Source organism: Diuraphis noxia, unplaced genomic scaffold (assembly GCF_037042655.1).
Source record: "Diuraphis noxia isolate RWA-SAM2 unplaced genomic scaffold, SU_Dnox_SAM2 contig0001, whole genome shotgun sequence".
Lineage (NCBI taxonomy): Eukaryota > Metazoa > Arthropoda > Insecta > Hemiptera > Aphididae > Diuraphis > Diuraphis noxia.
This window is the reverse complement of record NW_028301711.1, coordinates 82199870-82227766: the sequence shown is the minus strand read 5'-3', so window position 1 is coordinate 82227766 and position 27897 is coordinate 82199870. Positions and strand designations below refer to the sequence as shown.

The 27897-nt window shown below is 24.7% G+C and overlaps 2 protein-coding genes across 3 annotated transcripts; one reads left to right on the top strand and one right to left on the bottom strand.

Moving 5' to 3' along the window:
• Nucleotides 1–737: 737 nt before the first annotated feature.
• On the bottom strand, nt 738–19754 carry Kap3 (kinesin associated protein 3). Its single transcript, XM_089221555.1, has 18 exons — nt 19347–19754; nt 17860–17977; nt 16745–16901; nt 16461–16682; nt 15991–16127; nt 15656–15905; nt 15450–15584; nt 13810–13988; nt 13383–13545; nt 13140–13240; nt 12867–13079; nt 12191–12356; nt 10867–11010; nt 8874–8972; nt 7431–7516; nt 5320–5500; nt 5161–5254; nt 738–5101 (listed from the first exon to the last, which is right to left on the bottom strand). Exons 1-18 carry the CDS (start codon nt 19376–19378, stop codon nt 4972–4974), a joined length of 2607 nt encoding a protein of 868 aa, XP_089077681.1. The 5' UTR covers nt 19379–19754; the 3' UTR covers nt 738–4971.
• A 3033-nt stretch (nt 19755–22787) lies between these two features.
• On the top strand, nt 22788–27098 carry LOC149062065 (uncharacterized). Of its 2 annotated transcripts, none has more exons than XR_016190685.1 (5): nt 22788–23505; nt 25071–25260; nt 25343–25499; nt 25672–26124; nt 26915–27098. XR_016190685.1 is itself a non-coding variant. In XM_089221829.1 (5 exons), exons 1-4 carry the CDS (start codon nt 23131–23133, stop codon nt 26063–26065), a joined length of 1116 nt encoding a protein of 371 aa, XP_089077955.1. In that variant the 5' UTR covers nt 22792–23130; the 3' UTR covers nt 26066–26067; nt 26915–27098. The 2 variants fall into 2 exon arrangements, 1 of the variants encoding a protein (XP_089077955.1); XM_089221829.1 differs by having other exon boundaries at nt 22792–23505; nt 25672–26067.
• The last annotated feature ends 799 nt before the right edge of the window (nt 27099–27897 follow it).

Below are 27897 nucleotides of genomic sequence, written 5' to 3'. Positions count from 1 at the left end.
CTTTCCATAGTATGTCTACTATTCGAAATATTTTCAACCATATTTAGTTATTTTTTATTTTCCGGTTTTAAAATGGAAATAACATCTAAAATGTATTTTGTTAAATATACCCTATCTGTATATGGGTGCTTTGCTCGAGCAATATTAAACGCCATACAAAAACTCGCTTCAGTAGTTATATCGGTTTCTTTGGAAAATACCGCCATAACATTTGTTTGCTTATTTAATTTTGATTTCATTGTGTGCTTAATTTATTTTTTCTCAAATCAGAACCAGTAGGAAATTCGTTACTAAACGAACTGTGATTTGTTAAATATAGGTGTACAATTTTAAATCGTTGATTTGGAAGGTTTTTGATGTGTTTGTTATTTTATTCTCGTTTGCTAGTATAAGTTTCCTAGTATTATTACTTCGAAATTTAATATAATTTAATGTCTGAATGCTGTTTATTTAGAAATGTGAGAACCGAATGTTCTTTAATCATAATATGCGATAGACCAAAGTCCTATGTCTTGTAATTCTCCGGGACGAAACGTCCTATCTTAAAAATTGCCCTGGACGAGTTTTTTTTACGGTGACGAAACGGTGGGGGCGAGACGTCCGTTTACTCTTCCTAGCGAGTGTTAAGAGTTGTTAGCTTAAAACTTTAAAAATTAAAAATGAATAACCCTAGACATTTTAAATTTTTTCTAATGTGATAAATAAACTACTCAGGTACAAATTTAATTTTATACCACTTTCATTCAATAAAATATATTTACCTTAAACACAGACTGCTAGAAAACAATTATTATGCATACATGTTTAGGTACACTCATTTTGTGTGTATCAGTAATAACTTATCTTTAGTATATGTAATAATAATGAGTTATAATTTAGTGATGTAGTTAACATATAAATTTACATATATACTCTGGAGTTGCATATCACAATTTATTTTATCATATTATTAGGTAGTTCAAACATTTGTATGGAATGATAATGTTAAAAGAGCACTAGATATCAATTAATACAATATTAAACAAAATAATAATAATAATAATAGTAATCGTATTGTAAAAATAATAGAAATAAATATATGAAGGTAAAGAAAGTTTACAAAATAAGTTGGTAACACAGTCAATTTTAATAAAACTGTGAATATTTAAGTTTAAAAGGAATGCATTTTAAGGTAAATACATACCTTTTAGATTGAGACTCATATTTTAATTAAAACAAATTAAACAAACAAAAAATAACTAAAATCATTTTTCTTAAACAATTAGTAAATTAACTTATGATAAAACACAGTTCATAATAAGTTCAAAATAAAAATAAAATTGTCGCCCGTTTTTAATTTTATACTTAACTGAAATTTTAAATAATAATACAAATATAACTGCAATAATTAATTTAGAAACTGGAAAAATTTGCATACATTACCTATTTTACCCATTACGTTACCTATTAAAACTGATAAAATTTGAAATTGATTTTATTTTAAACGCTTGCTGCAGATATGATAAAATAGCATTAGTGTATAAATGTAAGTTAAATACATTTTAAAAATAAAGATTAGTGTTAGTGTTAGTTAAATAGGTAATGTGTATAAAAATATTAAATTAAATCAGTGGAGGGATATATAAAATATAAATCTATAAAATACTAAAAAAAAAAAATACTTATTTTAAATTTTGAGTAAAACAATTATATATATAGAATGTGCATATTATAAATGTGAAAATGTTTTTAAATGATTAAAAATTCTATACTCCCTAATCCTCAAATTATTTAATATCCAATTACAAATTAAAATATTGTTTGAAATTTTATATATATATATAATTATAAAACATTTTTGAATGGCACAAAAACTTATCAAAAATATAATAGAATTCTTATTTGACTAGATAAATAACACATACATTTTTATACAATAGACTGTCATATTTTTGAAAATGAATATAAAAATAACATGTTTTATTTATTTTTTTATTAAGATTTTAACATTAAATTATTATATATATTTTATTTTATAAAAATTAATTTTTCACTGCCATTAAGCTTTTTTTGAGCTATCAAATTGTTTAATACTTATTAATAGGGCACGGAATTTGTAGGAATTGCATATCGTTCTGTATGCTATCAATTTATAGCGGATCAACTTAGAAAACCAAGCTGTACAGCATGTAATCGCTAATTGAAAAACTCAATATCTTTGAGTAGTGTCCAGGGTCCTGCAATTTGAATTATGTTTTCTAGTTGGTTGTTATAACATAAAAATACACATTTTAATGGCCTATGAACTTTTTTAACTTAATTAGACTTGCGCATTCGCAATACAACTTTTTTTTTCTTAAATGACAACCACCTATTTTAACCACTGATATTTTTTTGCCTAATTTTTTAATGAATTTTGGTAGTTGAACCAACTTCCTAAGTCCAAAATTGACCAAGTTACAGCCAAACAACAAAAATACTGCAAAATGCGTGCAATTTTCAGTTTTTTTTTCACTGTAACTCTGAAAATAATTTATTCTAAAATTGTTTAGGATTTACATTTTCACCCTTATTTATTTAGACGATATTTAAACGTTAGGTATTTTAATTTTCACTTTAAGTTGTGAACTATGAATAACTTAAAGCAGAACAAACGTAAATAAGTATGTTGTTTATTTCGTTAGAAAAGAACCTATTAGAATTATCTAAATTAATAAATAAAATCCTTTGCTATTTTAAATTGGAATAGAAACTTTATGTCCTTATCTAATAGTTAATACTTATCGTATTTCATCAAGCATTATAAAATTAAACTGTATGACAATTCTAACAAAATTAATGACATTACCGAACATTTCGATATTTTTCATCGTTTATTACATTACTTCATACGTTACTCCGTGACAAATATGAATCATTCAGAAAAAGTCGATATGTTATTTGTTTATTGGGAGTGATAAAAAAAATTCACGTCGTGCAGCACAAATTTAAGCTCAACGTTATCCAGGCATGCTTACTAATTTTATTTATTTTTTTTAGATAATTCTCTAAGTTAGTTTCGTTGTTTGTATTGATAACTTCAGATAGAGAACACCCTGCCCATAGTTTTTTTCATAACTTAGAAACTAATCTAGGAACCCATGGGTTATTTTCCAAGAGGGTAAACAACTAACAACAAAGACGAGGTGATGCTTTAAGTGAGGAGATCGAAGAACAAATATTAGCCTATGTTAGAGTAAATCCCAGAGTTTCTACACCGCACGTCAGCAAAGAGCTTGGAATATCGCATACTGCAGTTTGTAAGATTTAAAAAAAATACAAAATGCACCCATATCGACCTGATTTAATTCAGCATTTGCGTCAGGGTGATGCAGATCGTAGACTTTCTTTTGTTGCGTGGTTCATGGCAAGTTAAGATGAAAATCCATTAATTTTAAATTCAATACTATGGACAGATGAATCTAAATTTACAAATAATAGTGTTATAAATAAACAAAATAACCGTTACTGGGACGATCAAAATCCACATATCATTAATTTTGTTAGATAAGTATTAACTATTAGATAAGGATATAAGGTTTCTATTCCAATTTAAAATAGCATAGGTTATTATTTATTAATTTAGATAATTCTAATAGGTTCTTTTCTAACGAAATAAACAACATATTTATTTACGTTTGTTCTGCTTTAAGTTATTCATAGTTCACAACTTAAAGTGAAAATTAAAATACCTAACGTTTAAATATCGTCTAAATAAATAAGGGTGAAAATGTAAATCCTAAAAAATTTCTAGTTAAAAAATTAAAAATGCACGTTGTCAATTTCAGCTAAAAAAATTAATTTTTCATTTATTTTAGACGTATATTACCAAATTAATTTTTATAGATTCAAATTACGGGTGTTAACTGTAAAAATTATGCAACTTGAAACTCAAGGAGTCAATTGTTATCTGAAACAATAGAAGTAATTGCACAAACTAAAATTAGAAGAAATATCTAGCGAAGTAAGAGTTTCCATTCAGAAAAAGTTAAGATATGCATCTTCTATCTAATAATCGTTGGTCATTTGGAATTTGAAAAGCTTAAGAAAGAATTGGTGGTTCAATGAAATAACTTAATAGGAATTAGAAAACACGTTTTTTTTCGTAATTTTAAAAATACTGAAAAATATTTTTAATTTTATTTTCAGCTCAATAAGATATCAAAATGACAAATAATCATATTTTTATGTATATTTGTAATGCATATAATCGCGTTTCGTACATATTTTGCCTATTTTAGCTCCTACAATTTCCGAGCCCCATTTATTAATATCAAGGTTGAGTAATACCTATCACTCGTTCTAATAAATAATAATAATAATATTAGTTTAGTACAATAATATTTATCTCAAATTAAATAATAAGTATTGTCAAATCAGTTATCAACATAACTTAGCGGATAGTAAATAAATGTAAATGATATATTTTAGAATAAAATGAAGTCTTTCATTAATAATGTTTTCTGTTATTGTTTGTAAATCAAGTAGATTCAAACACAACCATGTAAAACTGTAACAATAATTGAACAAATAATTTTGATGTTTACAATAACAAAATTACAACCACTGAGAAATTAAGTATTTCCTTTCTTAAAAATTAAAATTTAACACACACTTTTCCTTTTATTACAGTTTTATAGAATAAACTAAAAAGTTTCTAGTTTTTATCTGATTTATCCAATTTAAGAAAACTAAAATCATAATATTAATGATTTAATAACATTTATGGTAAAAAAAATTAATATTTTTTGTGGCCCATAATTTTACGTAAATATATATATTTATATATTGGTATATGCAATATAACGTGAAATTAAATGTTTAGTAGTTACTTTTTAGACTTCTCCGCTAATTTAGATGGTTAATAACATTAATTATAGATGTAATAATACATTATAGTATAAATTAAGTGAAATATATGGTAGCTAAACAAAATAGAAAACGAAAGGAAAATTAATCTGTAAAATGAATAATGTTGTTCGTAAATTTTTGCATCAAATGTCCACCTGTACTTGTAATATCATCATCATAATTATCAATGTTGTACTGCTCTTCATTGAATGTATCAAGCTCGTAATCAAATCTATCAAATCAAATAATGTACAGTAGATAAATAAAATTCTTGTTGTAATAATTACAAACCTATCTTCTAGATTTCTGCTTTCTGGCCGACTACTATTAGTGTGTGATTTTGTTGACATAATCTCAATATTATCATCTTTATCATACATGAAATCTAACAAATATATGAAAAATTACACACTTAAAAAGTTAACATAAAACCGCATACAAAATGTTTACCATCTTCAGGCATCAATATTGCTTGATGTACATAACTATACAAATTTATTTCGTTATTAGAGTCATATTTAGGTTTTATACTTGGTACATCACATTCATTTTTCATCATATTCAACCAATAGGCATTGAACCAGCAGAACTTTGCAGCCCTTATTTTTTTTGTCCACGTTTCATCAAATTCCTTAAAAATAATCAAGAATATAAGTATTCAACATTTCATAAAAGTAAAATTATACAAATACAATTATAATTTTAGCATATTAATCATATATTTTTCAAAATTTTCCTATGTGTATTAATAAATACATAAAAAAGTAATTTGGTTATTAAGTTATATTTAAAATTTTTTTTTATTGCTAAACAATCTCATGTATTAATAAATGTTTTTCTTTGTATTCTTACATTTTCTGTTTTTTAACATTGAATATAACTCGAATAAAATATTATACAACAGAAATATTATATTTAAAATTATATCAGCATACTATACCGTTTTCTTCTAATAATAATACCAATGGGAAAAATACCAAATGAATGTTTAGTAGGAAATCATTAATATTACAAAATAATTTCATTTTCAAACATTAGGTAAGTCTAGTTGGATTTTTTATGATATTATAATTTGTATATAAGTTATGAGCATGTAAATAATTAAGATATAAAATTTTTTATAAATTGCATAAAATTAAAAATATTGCACAAAAGAAACTATATTGACTTAATGTTTTATAACATGTGAAACCACTCAGATATTTAAGGTAACATCACAAGAAATAACATAGGGTTGATTCTGCTAAACATAAATTAGGTTTGTTGCAAATGGGTTAGAGAAAAAAAAATATGATGTGCCTACTGTACCTACACTCTCTGAACGAATCAGCAAGGCTGGGCAAGTTAACTAATTATTTTAACTTGTTAAGTTAAGTTAATACAGAAAAATGTAAGTTAAGTTTAAAGTTAAAAATTAGTTTTCTTATTTATTTAACTCGTTAAAAGTTAAAAGTTAATTTGAAAAAAAAGTAACTTAACTTAGTTAAAAATAAGTTAATTTTCTTTTTTCATGTACAATAAATTATCATACATTTTTATCAAAGCTTAACAAATAACACAATATATAATGGAAGTTTAACTATTTTCAATAAACATATGTAATTGTATTAATTACAGTAGGTACTTAGTAAGTACTACTTACATACTTCAATCAATTATAAAATCTAACAAAACAAATAAATTATTTCAATGTATTTTTTTTTACCTACACGTTTTCCAAAATGATAGCTTAACTTAAAAATTTTTTTTCTTGTTAATACCCATTAAATTTGTAAATTGTAATTATTAAATTTGTTATTAGGATTTAATTAAATAAATTACACATATATAACATTTTTGTTTTATAATAATATATATTATATATATATATATATATATATATATATATATATATATATACATATTTTCTGCGAATAAGCAGATTAAAATAAAATATTATTATCTAATACAATTATTATTACTCGTAAATCGTTTCCCAAATTTTATATAGGTGTTGATAAGATATGATAAGATAAGATAGTTGTACTTATACACGTTATTCTAATATCTATTAAAATTTCAAATATAGAAATAATGCAAAACACTCACATTCATATCGTTAAGTATTTGGTTATTCCCACAATTATTATTTTTATATATATAATATACATATATATATATATATATATAATATCAATAAGTTAGAAAAATCAAAATATAATTTTAAATATATGAAATTTATATTAGGACAAATTAATAAATTAACTCGTTAAGTTAGAAGTTGTTTAAAAAAAAAGAAACTCGTTAAATAACTTAGTTAAAAGTAACTTAACTTTTTAACTTAACTTTAACTTTTTAACTTGTTTATGCCCAGCCTTGCGAATCAGTATGCTAAACATTTAAGCATGTTTAGAAAAGCAAATAAAAAAATAAATATTAACAATATATATAGCATAACACAGAGTTCAGAAGGAATAGTAATAAGTTTCTTTATGATAAAACATATAATAGTTTTTGTTTTTTTATGCATAATATAAACTACATTATATCTCTATATTAATTGAGATTCATTTTAATCATACCTTGATTATATCAAGGCAATAGTTGCTCATTTTACGAACTCGAATGTTTGGATCATGCATTAAACTGATTATATAAATTGGACATTCTGAAAATATAATATAAACACATAAATATATAAATACATTATCAATAAAAATTAAAAATAGGTGTTTTTAAATTACTTAATGAAGTAATATTAAATCGGGATATTTCAATAACATCCAGTTCAACTTATTATTCATTCATACTAAAATCTAGTATGAAGACAACAGAATAAATGACACAACATACAAAAATTAGTCAGTTACGGTAGATGGACTAAAAACTATGACAAGTACAAAAAAAAAATTGTACTGTACAGCATTCAATAATAATATAATATTAGTTTACTCTTTTTAATATCAACAATATAAAACAATTATGGATGACTAATGAATTAAAAAAACTTTAAATATTCATAGAAAAATATTAATATTAAAATTAATTATATGTATGAGACTTAAATTAAATATTTTACAACACATGACTATTAAGTTATGAGTGCTTATTATTTACTTATATTATCAGTGGTAGTTAACAAAACTATGATTAAAATTTAGAAGTACTTTATAATTTCAACAAATGACAAGTTTTTAAATTTAAATAGCACACGCAAAATTAGAATTATAAAAATTAGGCTATTTATAAGATATTAGCTCTAGGAAATTAAAAGAAACAAATTATATACATTTAAAATTTTTTTAATACTCTTAGGTATGTAAAATGTTATATTTATTATGTACTATTTAGTATTTATGACATTGGAAACTTGAACAATTTTAAAAATCTTAATTAAATTAATTTGTTATTTGACCCATAAAAGGTTCATCAACTATGTATTATACTAATCGTATACTCTGTTTAAGTTAAGAAACAAAGTCAGCAGCAACTAGTTTCCATTGGGTCGCAAAAAAGGCAATACCAGTATATTATCTTCACCAAGTCAACTATCTGTATAATATCTGCCTAGTAGTATTGCCACATAAAAGTGCACAAGTTTAGCCTCTGACTATGTTTTTTTAACTTGAACAGAGTACAGTATAATATGATCTAAAGCTATTCTACGTTGGTTGAATGATGAGTATTTTTGCTAGTTTTATAATGTACCTAATTGTGGGAATTCCTAATTTCACTAACCAGTTCTAGTCATATGTTATTTATTTTAACATAAATAAAATAATATCCCTACATTATCATAATTCATAATATTTTAAGATAACAACTGATATGTATTTATTGAAATTTATAAATGTTAAATAGATTTAATCTATAAACAGAGTAATCATCAGTTAATCATTATATATATATATACTATATTCATTGTATATTAAATTAAAAATAATTTTTTTTTTAAATAGTTATTTAGGATAAATATATTATGATAGGTATATAATATCTTCTAATTGAATTGTATTTTTATAGACCTGTATTTTGAATGATATAATCTCCTGTAATTGGGTGACACATAAGTTGATATAGAAGATACATTATCTGTATCGTTAATTCGTCATCTCCCTTTTGATCTGAAAAAAAATTTTTTTTTTAATGTTTCGATTAAGTAACTGTAATTGATAATTTTAAATTTTTATTTTATGAATATTTACTATTTCACTTTGAATATTTATTTTATTATTTATTCATAAATTGTATACAATTTAGAACTTTAGAACTGAACTTGAAAAATATTTATTGACACTATATGTATGTATTTGAAATACCCAATTTAGTTTTGAGTAGAGCAGTGAATGTATTGAATTTGCTGTTAGTTTTTCAATCATGAAATATTACAGATTACTTTGTTATTAAAAATGCATACAAATTTTAATTTAAACACTAAAATATTTGAAGAACTATCAATGATACCTATTATTTGGTACGCAGGAATATTATGGAAATTAGAGATATTTAAATAGGACTATAAGAGTAATTAATAAAGTGATAAATGATTAAATAATGTATGAATATTATGTAATACAATACCGGGTAAGACAGCTAGCATACGGTCATATAATTATATACTATTATAGTATAATTAATATTATAATAAATACAATGTATTTGGCAGAAATAAATTAAAACTTTGATGTTATAATATAGTAAAATGATTGCTAATTTTACTTTATAATATTATAAAGCTAAAGAGCTAAAAAAGTTTAAGTTCTTTTATCGAGAAAAGTTAGAAGTTTTAACATTTTCAGAAAGTCCACAGGTTAAGTCGGAAGTTAAGAATTTATGAGTTCGCTATTTAAAAAGCCGTAAAATTATTGCCACATAACAACAATTCTATGTTGCAGTGGCACTTCAGTAGGATTAATGTACTTACTGAATGCCTCAATTTTGAACCAGTTTCGATAACCTAAAATTTTTCCACTGTTTTTATTTATTTTTTCCTACTTTTTATTTATAACTTTTATGGTTATTTTAGTTAGTTTAGAACTGGTCACATCTCTGGAAAAGTTTTAATGTATAATACATTATAATAATAACTATGTCACCTTTACATTATGTAATAATATTCGACCTTTTAAAAACTATATCTCGGCCAAGAATGTTTTGTGCGAAATTAATTTTGGAGTGGGTATATATGTGTAACTACAATATAATTGATACAAATATATTTTTCTTTATTATTGGGTTGCTATTGGTTATAAAATTTAGTACGGATGAATAAGATAAAAGCAATTTGTTATTAGGTAATAATTTTAAAAATTGTTTCACCTTCACTAAGTTAAAAATTCGAAAAAATATTACGATTAAATATAATTATTATTATATAAAATCAAGATAGGGTATATATTATTATATGACTAGCCGGGCATTAAACAATAAATTATATTAACACATTTTGAATCATCATATAGAGTTGGTTTTTTTAAATGGACAATGAAGTGCACGGGATCAGCTAGTAGCAATATAAATTATAAATACAGAATAAAATAAACTTCTTTATATCAGCACAATTTTTTGCATTGATATTATATTGAATTTAAATTTAAAATATTTATTACAGTACCTTACTCAATGATAAAGTTAACTTAGAACTTACTGTACAGTAGAGAAGTAGAGTAATATAGCCTACTAGCTCACGTTTTTAATAGTTCATGTATTTAATTTAATACAAACAATTTTACAATCATGTATTTCTTTTTTATTCTGTTAATGTTATAATAATAATGGATAAAAAGATAAGATTTATTTCATTTTACATCAAATTTCTACTGTAAAATTTATCAGAGATGATTAAAATATATTTAAATTTTAAACAATAGGTAAACAACATCAGAGTAAAGCTTTATATTATATATTCATAACAATACAATAGTGTGATAAATTCTAAAAATTGATTCAAATCAGCTTATAATTTGTTCTTATTGTATTTATGATACTTTTATTTTTTGTTGGGTATTAAATTCTTACTTTTTAATAAATTTATAACTTGTTGAATTGTTCCATGTTCATAAAGTAATTCACCACAGTTTTCATCCTTTGAAACTGTCCCCAAAAGTTTTATAACTTCTATCAATAATCTTGCATCTGTCACAGTTTGATTTGGTTTACATGCTAAAATTAAATATTTCATCATGAATATTAATGGCTATGAGACACTGTTTATATTGAAATAATGAGTTGATATAAAATATTTGTAATTGATAACAAATATATAAAATATTATAAAAAAAAAGAACAGACCTTTATTATCATTAGATAATAAGCATTTTAAAATAATTGATTTAAATTTGAGTATTTTCTTTTAATTCATAGGATTTAAGGTTATAACTAATAAACGGTAACTAAAATTATAATAATAGTACAGTAATCCCTCGTTATCCGCGGAGGTTAGGTCTCAGCTAAGTTGCGAGGATATCGAAACTGCGGATAACGAGACCATAAAGCAATGTAAAACGGGAAGTTAGGTTTTATTTACATACAATTTTGAATTTTTATTATATTGTACATATTATTTTGTATTTAATTTTAAAAATCACAAAAAGGTTAATATTTTTACAATTATTTGATTATTTATTTTTTTAATATAATTTATTAATTATTTATACATACATAATATCATTGATTATAAATACTAGAATTAATAATATACTATAATACTATACTAATACTAGTATTTATAATCAAGGATAATATATTAGGAAGGATGAAAAAAATTTGTAATGGATGTTTGTTAACAGAGCAATTTTAAGATATAACAAATTAACCGTACATATTAAGGTATGTACTTTATGTAGCTTATCTGTTATAAGTATGGGTATAATAAAGATACAATTTCATCATATGCATTAATAAAATGTTATCGCCGACCCAACCGCGGATAATCGAAATCGTGGATTTTTAATAACAAGGGATTACTGTATAGTAATATTATAAAGATAAAAATTGTTTGTGTTCTGGTATTTTCTGAAACTTCAGTAGTTTTCACCAATTTCATCATCATAAAAAAAAAAATATTATGTAAATTTGCACAGAGAAGGCATTTTAATGTTTTGCTTACACAAGTATTTTGAGACAATGAGACTCAAGATGGTAGATGACATTTTTTAGTTTTGAACACTATTACACCGAATGTCAAGTAACAAATTTAACACAGTTTGAATAATATAATATTGACATTTTTAATGGACAACAAAGTCTACAGGGTCAATTAGTTAATACTTAAATTTCAGATACATACCAACAAGGATTATGTTATTTTAAGACTAAATAATAATTTAAAAAAATACTATACCACTATTTACAAATTGTACCATCCATGAAATTAAATTATTTGACTCCAAAAGTTCTTTAAAGTCTACTTCTGGAACATTTACATTAGCAATAATTCCAACACATTCGATTATGCATTCAATATCTTTTAATATAGTAACTAAATGAGCAAATTGTCCAATAAGTTCCTGTAATATTTATTTAAAATCAAAATTAATAAGTTATTATTTAGTATATGAAAAAAATAATGGCAGTAGATTTTTCTTAAAAAGCATATATTTTTGTAAATATCACTGTATTACTTCCAAACCAAATAACTTTATATTTGATCTTCCATAAATATATTATTGATGCTATAAATACAAAATTATTGAAATATATCACTTCATTATTTTGATAAAGCAACATTCTAATTGTAGAATGACTAAATATTAGTAAATTCAAATTATTTACAATAAGTTAAATTATTATTTAAAAATGTTGCTAAAATACACAATAATTTATAAACACTTAAATACAATTACAATTTTTGTCATTAGTTTTCTGTGTTTGATACACAAACTTTTTTGGTTGAGTGCATTAGATAAATAAATGATAATTTTACATAAACAATTAGTTACTGCTATTCTTTTTATTACATACTTACTATACTATACATTTTTATGTTATAATATTAAAACTAAAATAATAATACATACTACAAATTGAGGTTTTAATGACTCATGGCTAGACATGTTGTGAAGGATTTTATAATACATTAAATCTGATGTATCAATGGCTAACTGTACAAAAGGTTTCAAACCTTGTTTTGCAATTAAAAGTTGCGAATTTCGTTCATTTAAAGTTAAATTTGTGCATAATGCAGCCAATATTAAATTGTACTGATTAAATGTTAATAGTAAATCTGAAATCTGAAATATCAATTAACAATTTTATTAAAACAAATCACGAATATAAGCTAACTAATTCACCTTTGATAAGCAATTTGTATGTGAAAACAAGGCTCGAGATCGATCATCCATACTACAATGGTAACATAACCGGCATACCAACTCACTATTTTCTTCTGTGCCTAAAATTGCAAAATTTGTCATAAAATGAAACGAGTCCATTCAGTATAATTAAAATACAATTTTCATACATTTTACCATAATAATCACAGATATTTTGAATAAAAAGATAAATATAATATTTATTCATTTCTTAGTTTATACCTATTAATTCTGTTATCTTTGGTAGTAGTCCAACTTTTAAAATCTCATCACTAAGTGTTACATCAAATGATAAATTGTATAAAAATTTAATAGTATAATTTTCCAAAGTGGGATTTTTCATCATAAACATTTTGGGTAATTTTTCAATTATTGAATATTTTTTCTGAAATATAAATATTTTATTTAGATTTGTAATATATTACTGTCAACATTTAAAATTGTAAAAAAAAAGTTATCTTAAAATTGTACACAATACCTACAATATTTATTTAAATCGTAATTATAGTTATAAATGCATAAGAACAAATGAACAAATATACTAAAATTAACTATTAAATGTAAGGTATATTCATAGAAAAATGTATTATTATAAATTCTTAACTGTTTTTTTTTTTTAGAAAAAATATTATAACTAAATAAAACTTACCATTTTGTCTACATGTTCTTTATAAACAGATAGTTGGATTAATAATTTTAAACTGATTAAAAGTAAATCAGTACTTGTTCTATCCAATAAAAGACATAATAATTTTATAATGCCTTTGCGAACAACTTTTTCTTCCATAATTTTATCAATTGTTAAGTTATATATTAGTTCAACAGCACCTAATGCAATTTAAACATTACATTAATAGTTACTTAAATATAAAATTAATTTTTTTTTTCTTTCAATATTTGATGGTGGAAAAAAAGATAATCAGTGAACAATGTTTATAGCATTTTTAGTAAAACATAACTCATTACAAGTTATATCCATGCTAAAGCTAGATAAATATGGTTTATGATAATTAAGGTGCTTTATGCATTTAAAAATATAAAACTTAATTGAACTATAACACTAATTTAGTAGATTTTTTAATGCAATATGATAATTCTCTTAATTATATTTTTTATCTCTAATATTTACACACATGTTTTTGAAAGGTAAAAATGATAATAATCAAATATTTATTATTATTAAAACTATTAATATTTTTAGAAAAAATTGGTTAACATTATTTGGCAACAACAACATTTTACAAAATATAGTTTTAGTTTTGAGCAAAAAAATGATTTTAGTTTAGACTTAATACATTATAGGACTGATTGTATTGGATATTCTGAACTGATGGTTTATTTCCATATGATTAGACATATTTGAGATTTATAACAGATTTGTAAGAAATTTTATATTTATATTTAAACATCATGTTATTTTTATGATGACAGTATTATTAATTGTGAAAAATTAATTTAATATAAGTATAACAAGTTACATAATAATAAATAATGTATAGTATTTATCTATTTTCTTATTATTATTTTAATTTTTTTAATTTTGAGCATAGTGATGAATGTATTATTGTTTCTACAAGGTTGGTTTTTTTTTCTGTTAGTCATCAACAATAAGGGTAATACAAATGGTCTGATTTTTGACATTAGTATTTTTTTTTGATAAAAAAGTGAATCTATACTCTAGCTAACAAGAGAAGTTTTTTAAATTTTTTTTTAAATAATCAATTTTATATTGTTGTTTAACTTAAAGAGTAATAAATGATCGTCAGTTTAATTATCATCAAATATACTAGAATTTTGCAAACATGATAAAACATTCGGACTCGTTTTGAGATGTTAATAGCCATGAGAAATTTTTTTAAATTGTTATTATCAATAGACTTTTTATTTGGTAAAAAAGCTTGAAAATATAATGTAAGGTTTCTTGTAGGTTTTTTTTATATTGTGGTTCAAAAATATGAAATATAATTAAATATAAAATAATAAATAGCATAATATACATTTTTTTATATACATGCATTTAATTTTGACAAAATTCATCCAAAAATCAGTCCTTAATATTTGCGGCACTTTTGAAAACTATTTTAAATTATGACCTCCTGAATGCATCAACTAAGTCCACTTTTAAACCTGAAAAGATGCTGAAGCTGAAAATTAAAGCTTTATTTTCACTACTCCCCGTATACACACACACACAAAAATACACATCATTGTAAAATCAATACAATCATCTCCCCTTCAAAATAATATTTGAAAATATACAATAAATTAAAAAAATTAAATAAAACTAACCTTTTAATGCTTGATCTTGATTTTTTCCTAATTTAAATAAATTTCTTCTAAGCTGATGTATTGCTAACTCATCTGGACTTCTAGCTGATATTCCTGTTTTTATACTATTCGTATCTAAAGATTTTTGTATCTTATCTAAACAAAAATAATAATAGATGATAAATTAGTAGATATTTTCATAATAGTTTGTAAATTATAATATTTACCTTTTGTATTTTGTTTTGAATTTTCAAAAGATGCAGAATGCCTTCGACTGTCACTATTAGTACTAGCACATACAGGAATTTGGCTTCGGACAATTTTAGATGTTATTGGAGCGCTTCTAGGAACAGGCAGTTTTGAAGGAGTTGGTACTTTTGAAGGTTTAGATTCACGAGGAGCACTTACAATTTGACTTTTAAGCTTATCATAACGATTCAATTCGTATTCTAGCACTTCCACACAAAGCAAACAAATCTATGTAATACAAAAAATACAAATATTAGTTGTAAAAAATAGTTTATATATGTTTTTTAACAGTATCAACAGAATAAAAACTAACTTTGTGGTCAATTAGCATTTTATGAAATATTTTATATGCAGAAAAACAAAGAAATATATTTATTATATTTGAACTCAGTTCAAAACTCTTGCGATATTCTTCACGGAGAACTCTTGCTAAAGCACTCATGGTTGGCTCTATAAAAAAATTGGATAATAGTTTAAAAAAAACTATATCATACATAAGTATTTCCTTGTAAAATATTTTAAAATCTAACTAAACAAATTTTCTTAAATTATCATCAATATTTTATTTATTTATATTTTTAAACAATCATAATATATTATAAACTATTTTATGAAGATAATATTAATAATATATGAATTATATTATGAAGATCGAGCAAATTAAAGCAAATACTAGTAGCATGATAAATTTAGTATATACTTTATTATGATCAAATATTATTGAAGGTTAGGTGGATTAGTGGTGATCAAAGCATTTAGTACATTAATTATAAATTATAATACCTGATGATGATAGTTCTTCAAGGTTATCTTTATCACAGGTTACTTTTAGTATGAATCCAGAACCACGTACTTTTTGAGGCATATCATCGTATAACATTTCAATATATTCATCAATTTTAGCCAAACTAGCTTTATCTTCAGGCATTAAACCACATATGTGATACATATTAGATGGACTACTTTCCAATCTTAATTGATTTTTGTCTTCTTTAATTTTACTATCTATAGTTAAATAATCAAGTTTAGGTATCAAAAAAATAATTTATGTGATTTGTATTAATTACTTGCAGTTGAACGAGTTTGCAAATAGTAAATTAAATGTTCTACATCATATAATTTTGTTTCATGTATAAGGTTACATTTATGTATTACTTCTTTTGCCAATGCTCTACAATCTGTATTACTATTCAAACTTTTTAAGTGTATTACTTTTTGGCATTCCTAAGAAGCAAACATTGAAAAAAAGTATAATTATATGTTACAAATTAAATTATAAATTATAGGTATTACTGTAAAAATTAAGTTTCGAGTTTTTATATTTTTCAATACTTTTACCACACTAAAAATGAATTAATCTTCTGTTGGTAATAATCTCTAACACGATAAATGTTTATAATTTATATTTAAATATGTTTAATTTTTAACCTTATGTTTATAATTATTAATTAATAATGCTGTTATTTGTATTATAACATTGTATTTCTTACTATAAACTCCTATCATACCATATCCACAGGTTTTAATGAGTAAATTAATAATATATATAATAACAATAATAATAATAATAAAAAAGAAAAAAAAGTAAATCAATAGTAAGGGCCTGCAGGATATAAATGTAAAGCGCATAATTGATCTTAGATAATTTTTTCCAAGTTCATAATTTGCTTCAAGAAACAGATGCTTTAATGGTGAAACTTTTTTTTTGCATTTTTTAGCATTTAACATTTTTATATAATTTTTAAATTTTCAGTTTTTTTTTTTTTAAATTAACTAGTAAATTATAAATCAGAAGGTACGTGATAAAATATTGATTAAAAAAATAATTTTATTTGTCAATATTTAAGATCATTACGATAATAAAATAAATTTTTTTATGAGTATTTTTGGCTATTTTATAGAGAATTTTTTTATGGTTTAATTATATATAATCTAGGCCCTATTGTATAAATAATTGTTTTTGGTATATTAATTTTAAATAATATTTTAATTACAATATTTAAATTAAGTACTAACTAAATATTGCTTTGAGTCAAGTTAATTTTTAAAAAGCACTTAAACAGATATTATTATACAATATTCTAAAGAAATAATATTTCATACAAATTCCATAAATAATAATTTATTATTTTAATCTTTAAAAACATAAAACACTTTTTATTTAAATTTAAATAAATATTACCTTGTGATCACCTATTACAGGTTCTCCATTTTCACCAAGAACAAAAGCATCCAATTCATAATTTACAACAATAGCCGGTTCTGTTGGATGTGCATCTACAGCTCCAGATCTTACTCTTCTGTGAAATTAATATGATAACATTGAAATAAACTTGTAATTTTAAAACATTTAAAAGACAGATGATTTAAAATTCAGTTAATATCTTAATATTATTTTATTTAGTACCTACTTAAATATTTAAGTAAATTATAATTACTTTAGGACGCTAGAGCAGTGTACAAGAAATTAACAATCTTTGTTGATAATATTGAGAATTTACATACATTTTTAGTTAATTGGCATATTTAATTGCAATCGTTAAAGTATATCAGATTAAGTTAATTCAAAAGTTAGACACAAATAAATTCTTTTTCAATTTGCAATAATTATTTAATATGATTGATGAAATCAAATTAATTATAATGCACAATAACAGTTAGGTATAAATAAAGATAAAAGATAAGTATGAAGAAATGTCAAAAAAAATTGACTCTGCTTGTATAAGAGGTAACTTAGACCATATAGGTGATTTTGAGGGGGGAGCCAAAAACTCTCAATCCGGTGCTGCCTATAGCAAAAAGATATCTAAAATGTATAGTTTAAAATATTTCCTAAAATGAACATGTAAGTAATTTAAATTTAAAAAAGAATTAATGTGAGAATTGCCACAAATTAATATTTTACTAGAGTACCTAATGTTTATAGCTGGTAAAGGCACATGATGTATGAAATTCTTTATGTAGCTAGGTATTTAACAAAATTTACCATTTAAGTTAAATTTTCATGGATGTCTGATATACATATAATTATAGTAAAGTGCCAGATACTACTTTTACTACATGTTAAATGAATTGTAGAATTAGTTTATAACAGACATTGCAAATGTAAGACGTATTTTGTTAAGATTCTTTAAAATAATAAGTAGTAACTAAAACCCGGACTAGAACCTATACAAGAAAAACATGTTGATTGAAAAATAACAATTCAATCTACAAGAATAATTACAATGAAATTATATTTAATCAACTATCTACTTATAGGTAACAAATATGTAATATATGAACCAAAAACAGTTTGATGAACAAAAAAAGTTGGTTTTGATATTAGAAGTACCTATAATTTGAAATTATTTGAATCAAATCAAAATAATTCAATCAAGGAAAATGCTATAGCCCACCATACAGTATCTAAACAATCCATACAACTTGAATAGGGAAAACTTGTATGTGCATGGGAGTATAGGCAGTAGATTCGAGACAATAGTGATATAAGCCTAACATTATGTAAATGATAAATAATTAATTTAAATTAAATATAAATGGAACTTTTAAGGTCATTTTCTATGGTAAAATTCATTTTTTTAAGACATTTTTGGCTATTTTTTAGAGCATATTTGTATGGATTTAAGTGCATTTAAATCCGGGCCCTAATAATTAAATAAACCTCACCGTTTTATATAGTGCGTCCCTTCAGCTATCATTATGATGGTTCAACGTCAATGCGATACTGTAAATAAAACGGTCCACTGATTCAGGCAAATGATTGATTCAAAACACCGACAACGTTTCATACGTCATATGATGTTTTTATTAGAAATTATACAGTGCGTGTGCGCTGACAGGTCATTTTGTGCCCAATCGCGATTTTAATTTGCAAATGAAAACTTAATGGCTGTTGTGCGAACAGATTAAAACTGTGAACTCAACATCAATTATTGTAAATACAGCTGACGAATGGTAGGTTATATGCACGCAACTAATGTCGCATTAAATTTTACTTTATTAAAAAATAATTGTTGCGATATTAAATTAATAAGAATTGACCATCGAAATTAACAACTAACAAGATACCCGTATCCTAATCATTAGATTACAATTTCTGATAATGTATCATTATTGGTCTCTTATCAAAAATTACAAAAATTCGCATTATCAATCGATGTGGCTCATGAACATAATATATAGATTATAAAATTGTATACTTTAAAAATTTAAAAATTTAAAGTTTTTGTTTTAATATTTTAAATTAAAATATTAAAACAAAAACCTAGATTATATTATTATACCGGTTGAACTCTGGCTTTTGGGTCCGGAGAAAAAAACGTCAAAAAATTTCTAAGTCCATATCACTGCCACAATATTATCACAACAGCAATACTACGCAGTGTTGCCATAACAATAATTTTATATAACACAATAATAATTTTATACTACGTGATTACATAAAATTATGTACTCGTATATCGACTTTTCACATGGCTTTTGGGTCCGGGAAGCGTATTTACATATCCCACTTGATTTGAGCACCATAGTGCTAAATTCAGGTACGATTTGGAAACCAATAAATTAAATACATTCCCTACTGGTATTCAGCACTCTTATTTTATTGTCAATAATCTTTTAACTACATTATAAACTTAATAAGTATTTTACTGAAAATTTTCAATGAGTTACTTTAGAACAATGATAACTGATTTAAGAAAAAAAAATTGTTCACAAATTGTTACTTTTATTAGGTACCTAGGTATATTTTAACAGTATTTGATTGTCAAACATTATTTTTTCTTCTTCTTTATTTGTGTTTATGTATAGGTAACTAATAACAGTAATAACTATTGTATAATATTTTAGTAATCTAATTACTTAATGCTATTTTAATTATTCATAAGTATTTAGTACAGCAATGGTTTGAAATAAATAAATTCAAACAAAATTAATTATTATTATTATAGTTGAATTATTAGGTTTTGTTATTGAAATTAATAGTTTATTTTAAAAAGACATTTATGGGTTAACTTAATAAGTTAAAAAGAATTAAATATATTTACTTTTATTTTTTCTAATATATATATATATATAACAATAGGTTATATCATCATTGTATAATAATAAAATAAATAGGTATATCATAGATATATGAGGTTGGGTAAGTTACATTATATGGTTATAAACAAAATACTGAAAAATTAAATATATTTAATGAGTTTTTGCGTTTGGAGTATTTTCATCAATATTTATTGCCAAGCATCTATATAGCAATAAATATTGATGAAAATACTCCAAACGCAAAAACTCATTAAATATATTTAATTTTTCAGTATTTTGTTTATAACCATATAATGTAACTTACCCAACCTCATATATCTATGATATACCTATTTATTTTATTATTATACAATGATGATATAACCTATTGTTATATATATATATATATTAGAAAAAATAAAAGTAAATATATTTAATTCTTTTTAACTTATTAAGTTAACCCATAAATGTCTTTTTAAAATAAACTATTAATTTCAATAACAAAACCTAATAATTCAACTATAATAATAATAATTAATTTTGTTTGAATTTATTTATTTCAAACCATTGCTGTACTAAATACTTATGAATAATTAAAATAGCATTAAGTAATTAGATTACTAAAATATTATACAATAGTTATTACTGTTATTAGTTACCTATACATAAACACAAATAAAGAAGAAGAAAAAATAATGTTTGACAATCAAATACTGTTAAAATATACCTAGGTACCTAATAAAAGTAACAATTTGTGAACAATTTTTTTTTCTTAAATCAGTTATCATTGTTCTAAAGTAACTCATTGAAAATTTTCAGTAAAATACTTATTAAGTTTATAATGTAGTTAAAAGATTATTGACAATAAAATAAGAGTGCTGAATACCAGTAGGGAATGTATTTAATTTATTGGTTTCCAAATCGTACCTGAATTTAGCACTATGGTGCTCAAATCAAGTGGGATATGTAAATACGCGTCCGGGAAAAAATGTCGAAATATCGAAAAACGTCTAAGAGGTTTTTTATTCGTATACCGTATTAGAAAAACATCCAGTAGTCGGTTTTTTGATTTATCGATTTTCCGACCGCTTTTCACGGACCCACTTGGCTTTTGGGTCCGGGAAAAAATGTCGAAATATCGAAAAACGTCTAAGAGGTTTTTTATTCGTATACCGTATTAGAAAAACATCCGGTTGTCGGTTTTTTGATTTATCGATTTTCCGACCGCTTTTCACGGACCCACTTGGCTTTTGGGTCCGGGAAAAAATGTCGAAATATCGAAAAACGTCTAAGAGGTTTTTTATTCGTATACCGTATTAGAAAAACATCCGGTTGTCGGTTTTTTGATTTATCGATTTTCCGACCGCTTTTCACGGACCCACTTGGCTTTTGGGTCCGGGAAAAAATGTCGAAATATCGAAAAACGTCTAAGAGGTTTTTTATTCGTATACCGTATTAGAAAAACATCCGGTTGTCGGTTTTTTGATTTATCGATTTTCCGACCGCTTTTCACGGACCCACTTGGCTTTTGGGTCCGGGAAAAAATGTCGAAATATCGAAAAACGTCTAAGAGGTTTTTTATTCGTATACCGTATTAGAAAAACATCCGGTTGTCGGTTTTTTGATTTATCGATTTTCCGACCGCTTTTCACGGACCCACTTGGCTCTTGGGTCCGGGAAAAAATGTCGAAATATCGAAAAACGTCTAAGAGATTTTTTATTCGTATACAGTATTAGAATAACATCCGGTAGTCGGTTTTTTGATTTATCAATTTTTGATTAATTACTATTATTATTAAAACGTAATAAAATATGGTATTCGTTAGTCGTTCCCTACATTAAATATTTTTATTTAAATTACATTCGCGTTACTTGTAATTATTTTCATGACTAATATATTACTTTCCTTCTTCATTCAAAAAGTAGGGCTTTACAAATAACGTTAATTATTAAAAACAAAAATTATAATTGCCCACCTAATGTATATTATTTATTTTATTAAATATATTAGACAACTGTAATTGTTGTTGTATTCAATAATTATATTTTATATTTTAATTTCTTATATCATAGCCCCCCTATAGTTACGCCTATGATCGTGGTGTAGGTATATATTTTTGCATGATTGGTAGCAACATATCGGTTGACGTCGTAATGAAATTATTAAAACGTCGTAATAAAATACACTAATGTATAAGTAACCAAGAACAGACTATCCACTAACAATTATAATTTATGATTAAAATCCTCGGAAATGCATACGAATATCCGCCTGATGTGCGTGATAGACCCAGTCAAAACAACGTGTTTAATTTTAGCCATCTTTGGTGTATATTCACTGAAATCCCGTCAATTCGTCATTCCGATTTGAGTTTTCTAATCGTAAAGTAGTGTTTTTAACTTTTGTTAATTGTTATACTATACTACTATGGATATTAACACGTTGCTTCAACCAAATTGTCTGTCAGTATTTTCATTAGGTGCCTTTTTGGGGCCTGATATAACTGAAGAGCAACGTATTTCATCTGGGAGGCAAGGTAAAATTATTTTTACATATTTTGGCATTATTCCGAATGAATTTGATGTGCCTGAATGTCGTTGTGGAAGACCAATGTATCGAGTTATTGATTCCAGTCGGAAACTCGGCTACAGGTTCAAATGTGGGGGTGGCCATAAAATGAATCCAACTAAAAATACGTTTTTAGAGTATGTACATACTGCTGGAGAGTTGGGCTGCAATAAAATCGTTCAAATGATTTATTTGTGGTTAATCAATTCGGACACAGCAACGATCCAACGAGAGGTAAATTAATTTGAATTTGTATAATGCCTACATAATTACTAAGTAGAAGCATTTTATAAGTTATAAGTTGTAAATTATCTAGCAAAAGATACCTAAGACATAATTATTCTAATTTTATATTTGAATATAGCAGTTATTAGCAGTTATAGTTTTAATTAATAGTTTTTAAAATTATTGCGTCGATTAAAAATTATTTACTCTGTCCTAAAACAATAGTATATTGCTATTAATAGTATAGCAAATCATAATAGCAACCCCAATATTTTTTGCGTTCATGTATTACGATCACTGCATATCAAATAACAAAAGAATCTCGTAGACATCAGAATAGGTATTATTAATAAAACACTATTATTCTAGAGTTAAAATGTAAATTATAATTTTAATTTTAATGCCTATAAAATTCAGAACTAAGCATCCTCATTTTAGATTCTGAGCGGAGCGATATATTGATGTGTGTTTTTATTTTTTTTTTATGTCTGTCATCACGTTTTGGGGCAGTAAAAATGCTTCGATTTTTAAAATAAAATAAATATACAGTCACAATTTTTTTTATAAGAATTCAAAGTTTGAATTTTGACAACATACGTAAAAATCACAAAAATTCGCAAATTATTTTAAGCTAGAAATGCATAAAAAATTTTCTTTTTAAATCTAAGATTTAAAAATTTAATACAAGATTACTTACAAGTTTTTCAATCTTTATCACAAATAAAAATTCCACCGGAAATTCAAATTAAATTTTTATGAGCATTTGAAATTTAAATTTTTACAACATTGGATTTTCGCTTTTAGCGATTTCTTTATTTTGGTGTAACTCTAAAACAAATGACCGCAGATACTTAAAATTTTCACTGAATGTCTATATAGTCATTTTATATATTTGATAAAATTTTCAAAATATTTAGATTTGTTTTGAGTTGTTTGCTGACATTTTAATTTTTCAACTTTTTTAGTTTTTTTTTCTATAAATATCGATAAAAATTTATTTGTTCGGTAGAAAAGCTTGAAAATTTAATACAAGGCTTCTAACACATTGTAACAATATAAGTTAAGAAATATTAAAAATTCGTCCGCACGAATTTTTTTTATAAGCATTTAAAGTTCAAATTTTGACTAAATACGTAAAAATTACGGCAATGTTCATATTATCTTAGATAGAGATTCATAAAAGTTTTTCTTTTTAATTCTAAGATTTGAAAATTTTTAATAATCTATAATATATTCTAGACAGATAAACCGTCTTCGCTCAGAATCGTTTTCCGCATACAATGATATAATATCATTGGATTCATTTTTAATTCCATCCATTACAGTAACCCACTTGTAACCTACTAAACAATAGAGCGATATCCACGACTTACCCGCTTTTTTTTTTTTATTGAAATTGCGTTTATGATATAACGCGCGATCTCAATAACTATATAATAATAATAATTATTATTGTATAATTTTATTATTATTATTATTATTATTAATTTGATGATACTATTGTGAATCAAGTAATTTATTTACTTATTTTCGCGGAATTTAAATAAAAAAATAAATATGTTTTTGAATAATAGGTGAATATATCTACAGACACAGCGGTTGCTTATACTGAATATTTTAGGGACGTAGCCACTAAAATAATGAACCACGACTACCTAATGATCGGCAATGAACATGATATCGTGGAAGTAGATGAGACGCATCTGTTCAGAGCTAAATACAACGTTGGGCGTGTTATGGCATGGAATGCTGTGTGGTTATTTGGTAATTGAAAATAACGATCATAAATCATAAATTAATAATTTGTGAGATAATAAATACAGAAATTTGTAATATAATTATTAAGGTGGTATAAGTCGTACTACCAAACAAGTATTTGGTGTTATAGTCCCGGACAGGTCAACTGACACGCTACTACCACTGATGCAAAAATACATTAACCAAGATGCATTTATATGTAGTGACATGTGGAGGGCTTATGGTCAATGTGGTAATATATTTAGGTAAATATTATAAAGTAATATATAAGTATTATATAGTATTATAAAAATGAAAATAAATTAATAAAATAAATTTATTAAAATAATAACCAAATAAAATTTAAAAAATATATGCAAGATTGAAACCTACCGTACATTTTTTTTTTAAATAATTGATATTTTTAATTCATTTTAGTGGTCATGGAGTGGTAAACCACTCAATAAACTTTGTTGAGCCTCCAAAAAATGAGCCACCAATTTGGGTAGGGACTGGCAGATTTAGCCAAGAATGCTTAGATAAGCAGTGGGAAGGAGTTCGGCCACCAAACCAAGAACCAATTCGCTACCACACGCAGCATATAGAAAGATCGTGGAGGGAATTAAAACGCATCTTAACAAGATGCAATTGCAAGCGGGTAGCGGATTCGTACATTGGCGAATGGATGTATCGAACCAATATACTAAATCGCCTTCCTACAACCAGCGACCGTTTCAAAAGGTTCATGAGCGACGTTGCAAGGGCATATCCGGGCATTGGATACGAACCAATGAAACGGGACATTGACGATTGTCACTGTCCAGAATGCTAGAGGTACCTTGATAAAACGGCTTTAATGTGATAAAACACATTTAAAACATCTCTTTTCAGGTTACGTCATATCCACTCATATCATACAGGGTGTCCGGCGAGAATTTACCCATTGCGATATCTCACGAAATAATAGAGATATCAAAATTCTGGTTTAAAATATGATTTACTGGGATAAGAAATACAATTATTTCATTTTTAAATTTATTTAATTGTTTGGGTAAAAAAGTTAAAAAATATATTATTTTATTTAATTATTTCCAAAAAAATTAAAGATAGCCATTTTGTAGTTTATTTTTCTGAAAATATTGACGTTTCAAAATTTTGTTTTCATTGATTTCCTGATTTTTAATATTTTTCTAGTTTTGAAGAAATAAAATATGATTAAAAATGTATAACTATTAGGAACACGGAAGATATTCGGCCGTCTGTATGGGAATGCGTGCGGTGCGGCGGATCACATGTTTGATAACATTACGGTGTTAATTATAATAATTCGCAATTTTTCTCGAAACTAAAAAAAATATTAAAAATCAGGAAAATTATGAAAATAAAATTTTGAAACATCAATATCTTCAAAAAAATAAACTCTATAAAATGGCTCTCTTCAATTTTTTTGGAAATAATTAAATAAAAAAATGTATTTTTTAACTTTTTTACCAAAACATTAAAATTAATTAAAGTATGAAATAATTGTAGTTCTTATCCCTGTGAGTCTTATTACAAAATCAGAATTTCGATATCACCATTATTTCGGGAGATATTGCAATGGGTAAATCCTCACGGGACACCCTGTATATGAGCATGTAAATTATGATAAACTTATAATATTAATATTTTATTTCCACAGATAACTTCCACCATCCGCCACTGCGTGATTAGCACACTCATTTAAAACGGCCCTTTTTAGGGCCACCACATTTTTAAGTTCAAATAATTATATCATATTAAATGAATATATAATTAATATATATATTTAAAAATATGATATAAGAAATTAAAATATACAATATAATTATTGAATACAACAACAATTACAGTTGTCTAATATATTTAATAAAATAAATAATATACATTAGGTGGGCAATTATAATTTTTGTTTTTAATAATTAACGTTATTTGTAAAGCCCTACTTTTTGAATGAAGAAGGAAAGTAATATATTAGTCATGAAAATAATTACAAGTAACGCGAATGTAATTTAAATAAAAATATTTAATGTAGGGAACGACTAACGATGAATACCATATTTTATTACGTTTTAATAATAATAGTAATTAATCAAAAATTGATAAATCAAAAAACCGACTACCGGATGTTATTCTAATACTGTATACGAATAAAAAACCTCTTAGACGTTTTTCGATATTTCGACATTTTTTCCCGGACCCAAAAGCCAAGTGGGTCCGTGAAAAGCGGTCGGAAAATCGATAAATCAAAAAACCGACAACCGGATGTTATTCTAATACTGTATACGAATAAAAAACCTCTTAGACGTTTTTCGATATTTCGACATTTTTCCCGGACCCAAAAGCCAAGTGGGTCCGTGAAAAGTGGTCGGAAAATCGATAAATCAAAAAACCGACTACCGGATGTTTTTCTAATACGGTATACGAATAAAAAACCTCTTAGACGTTTTTCGATATTTCGACATTTTTTCCCGGACCCAAAAGCCATGTGAAAAGTCGATATACGAGTACACAATTTTATGTAATCACGTAGTATAAAATTATTATTGTGTTATATAAAATTATTGTTATGGCAACACTGCGTAGTATTGCTGTTGTGATAATATTGTGGCAGTGATATGGACTTAGAATTTTTTTGACGTTTTT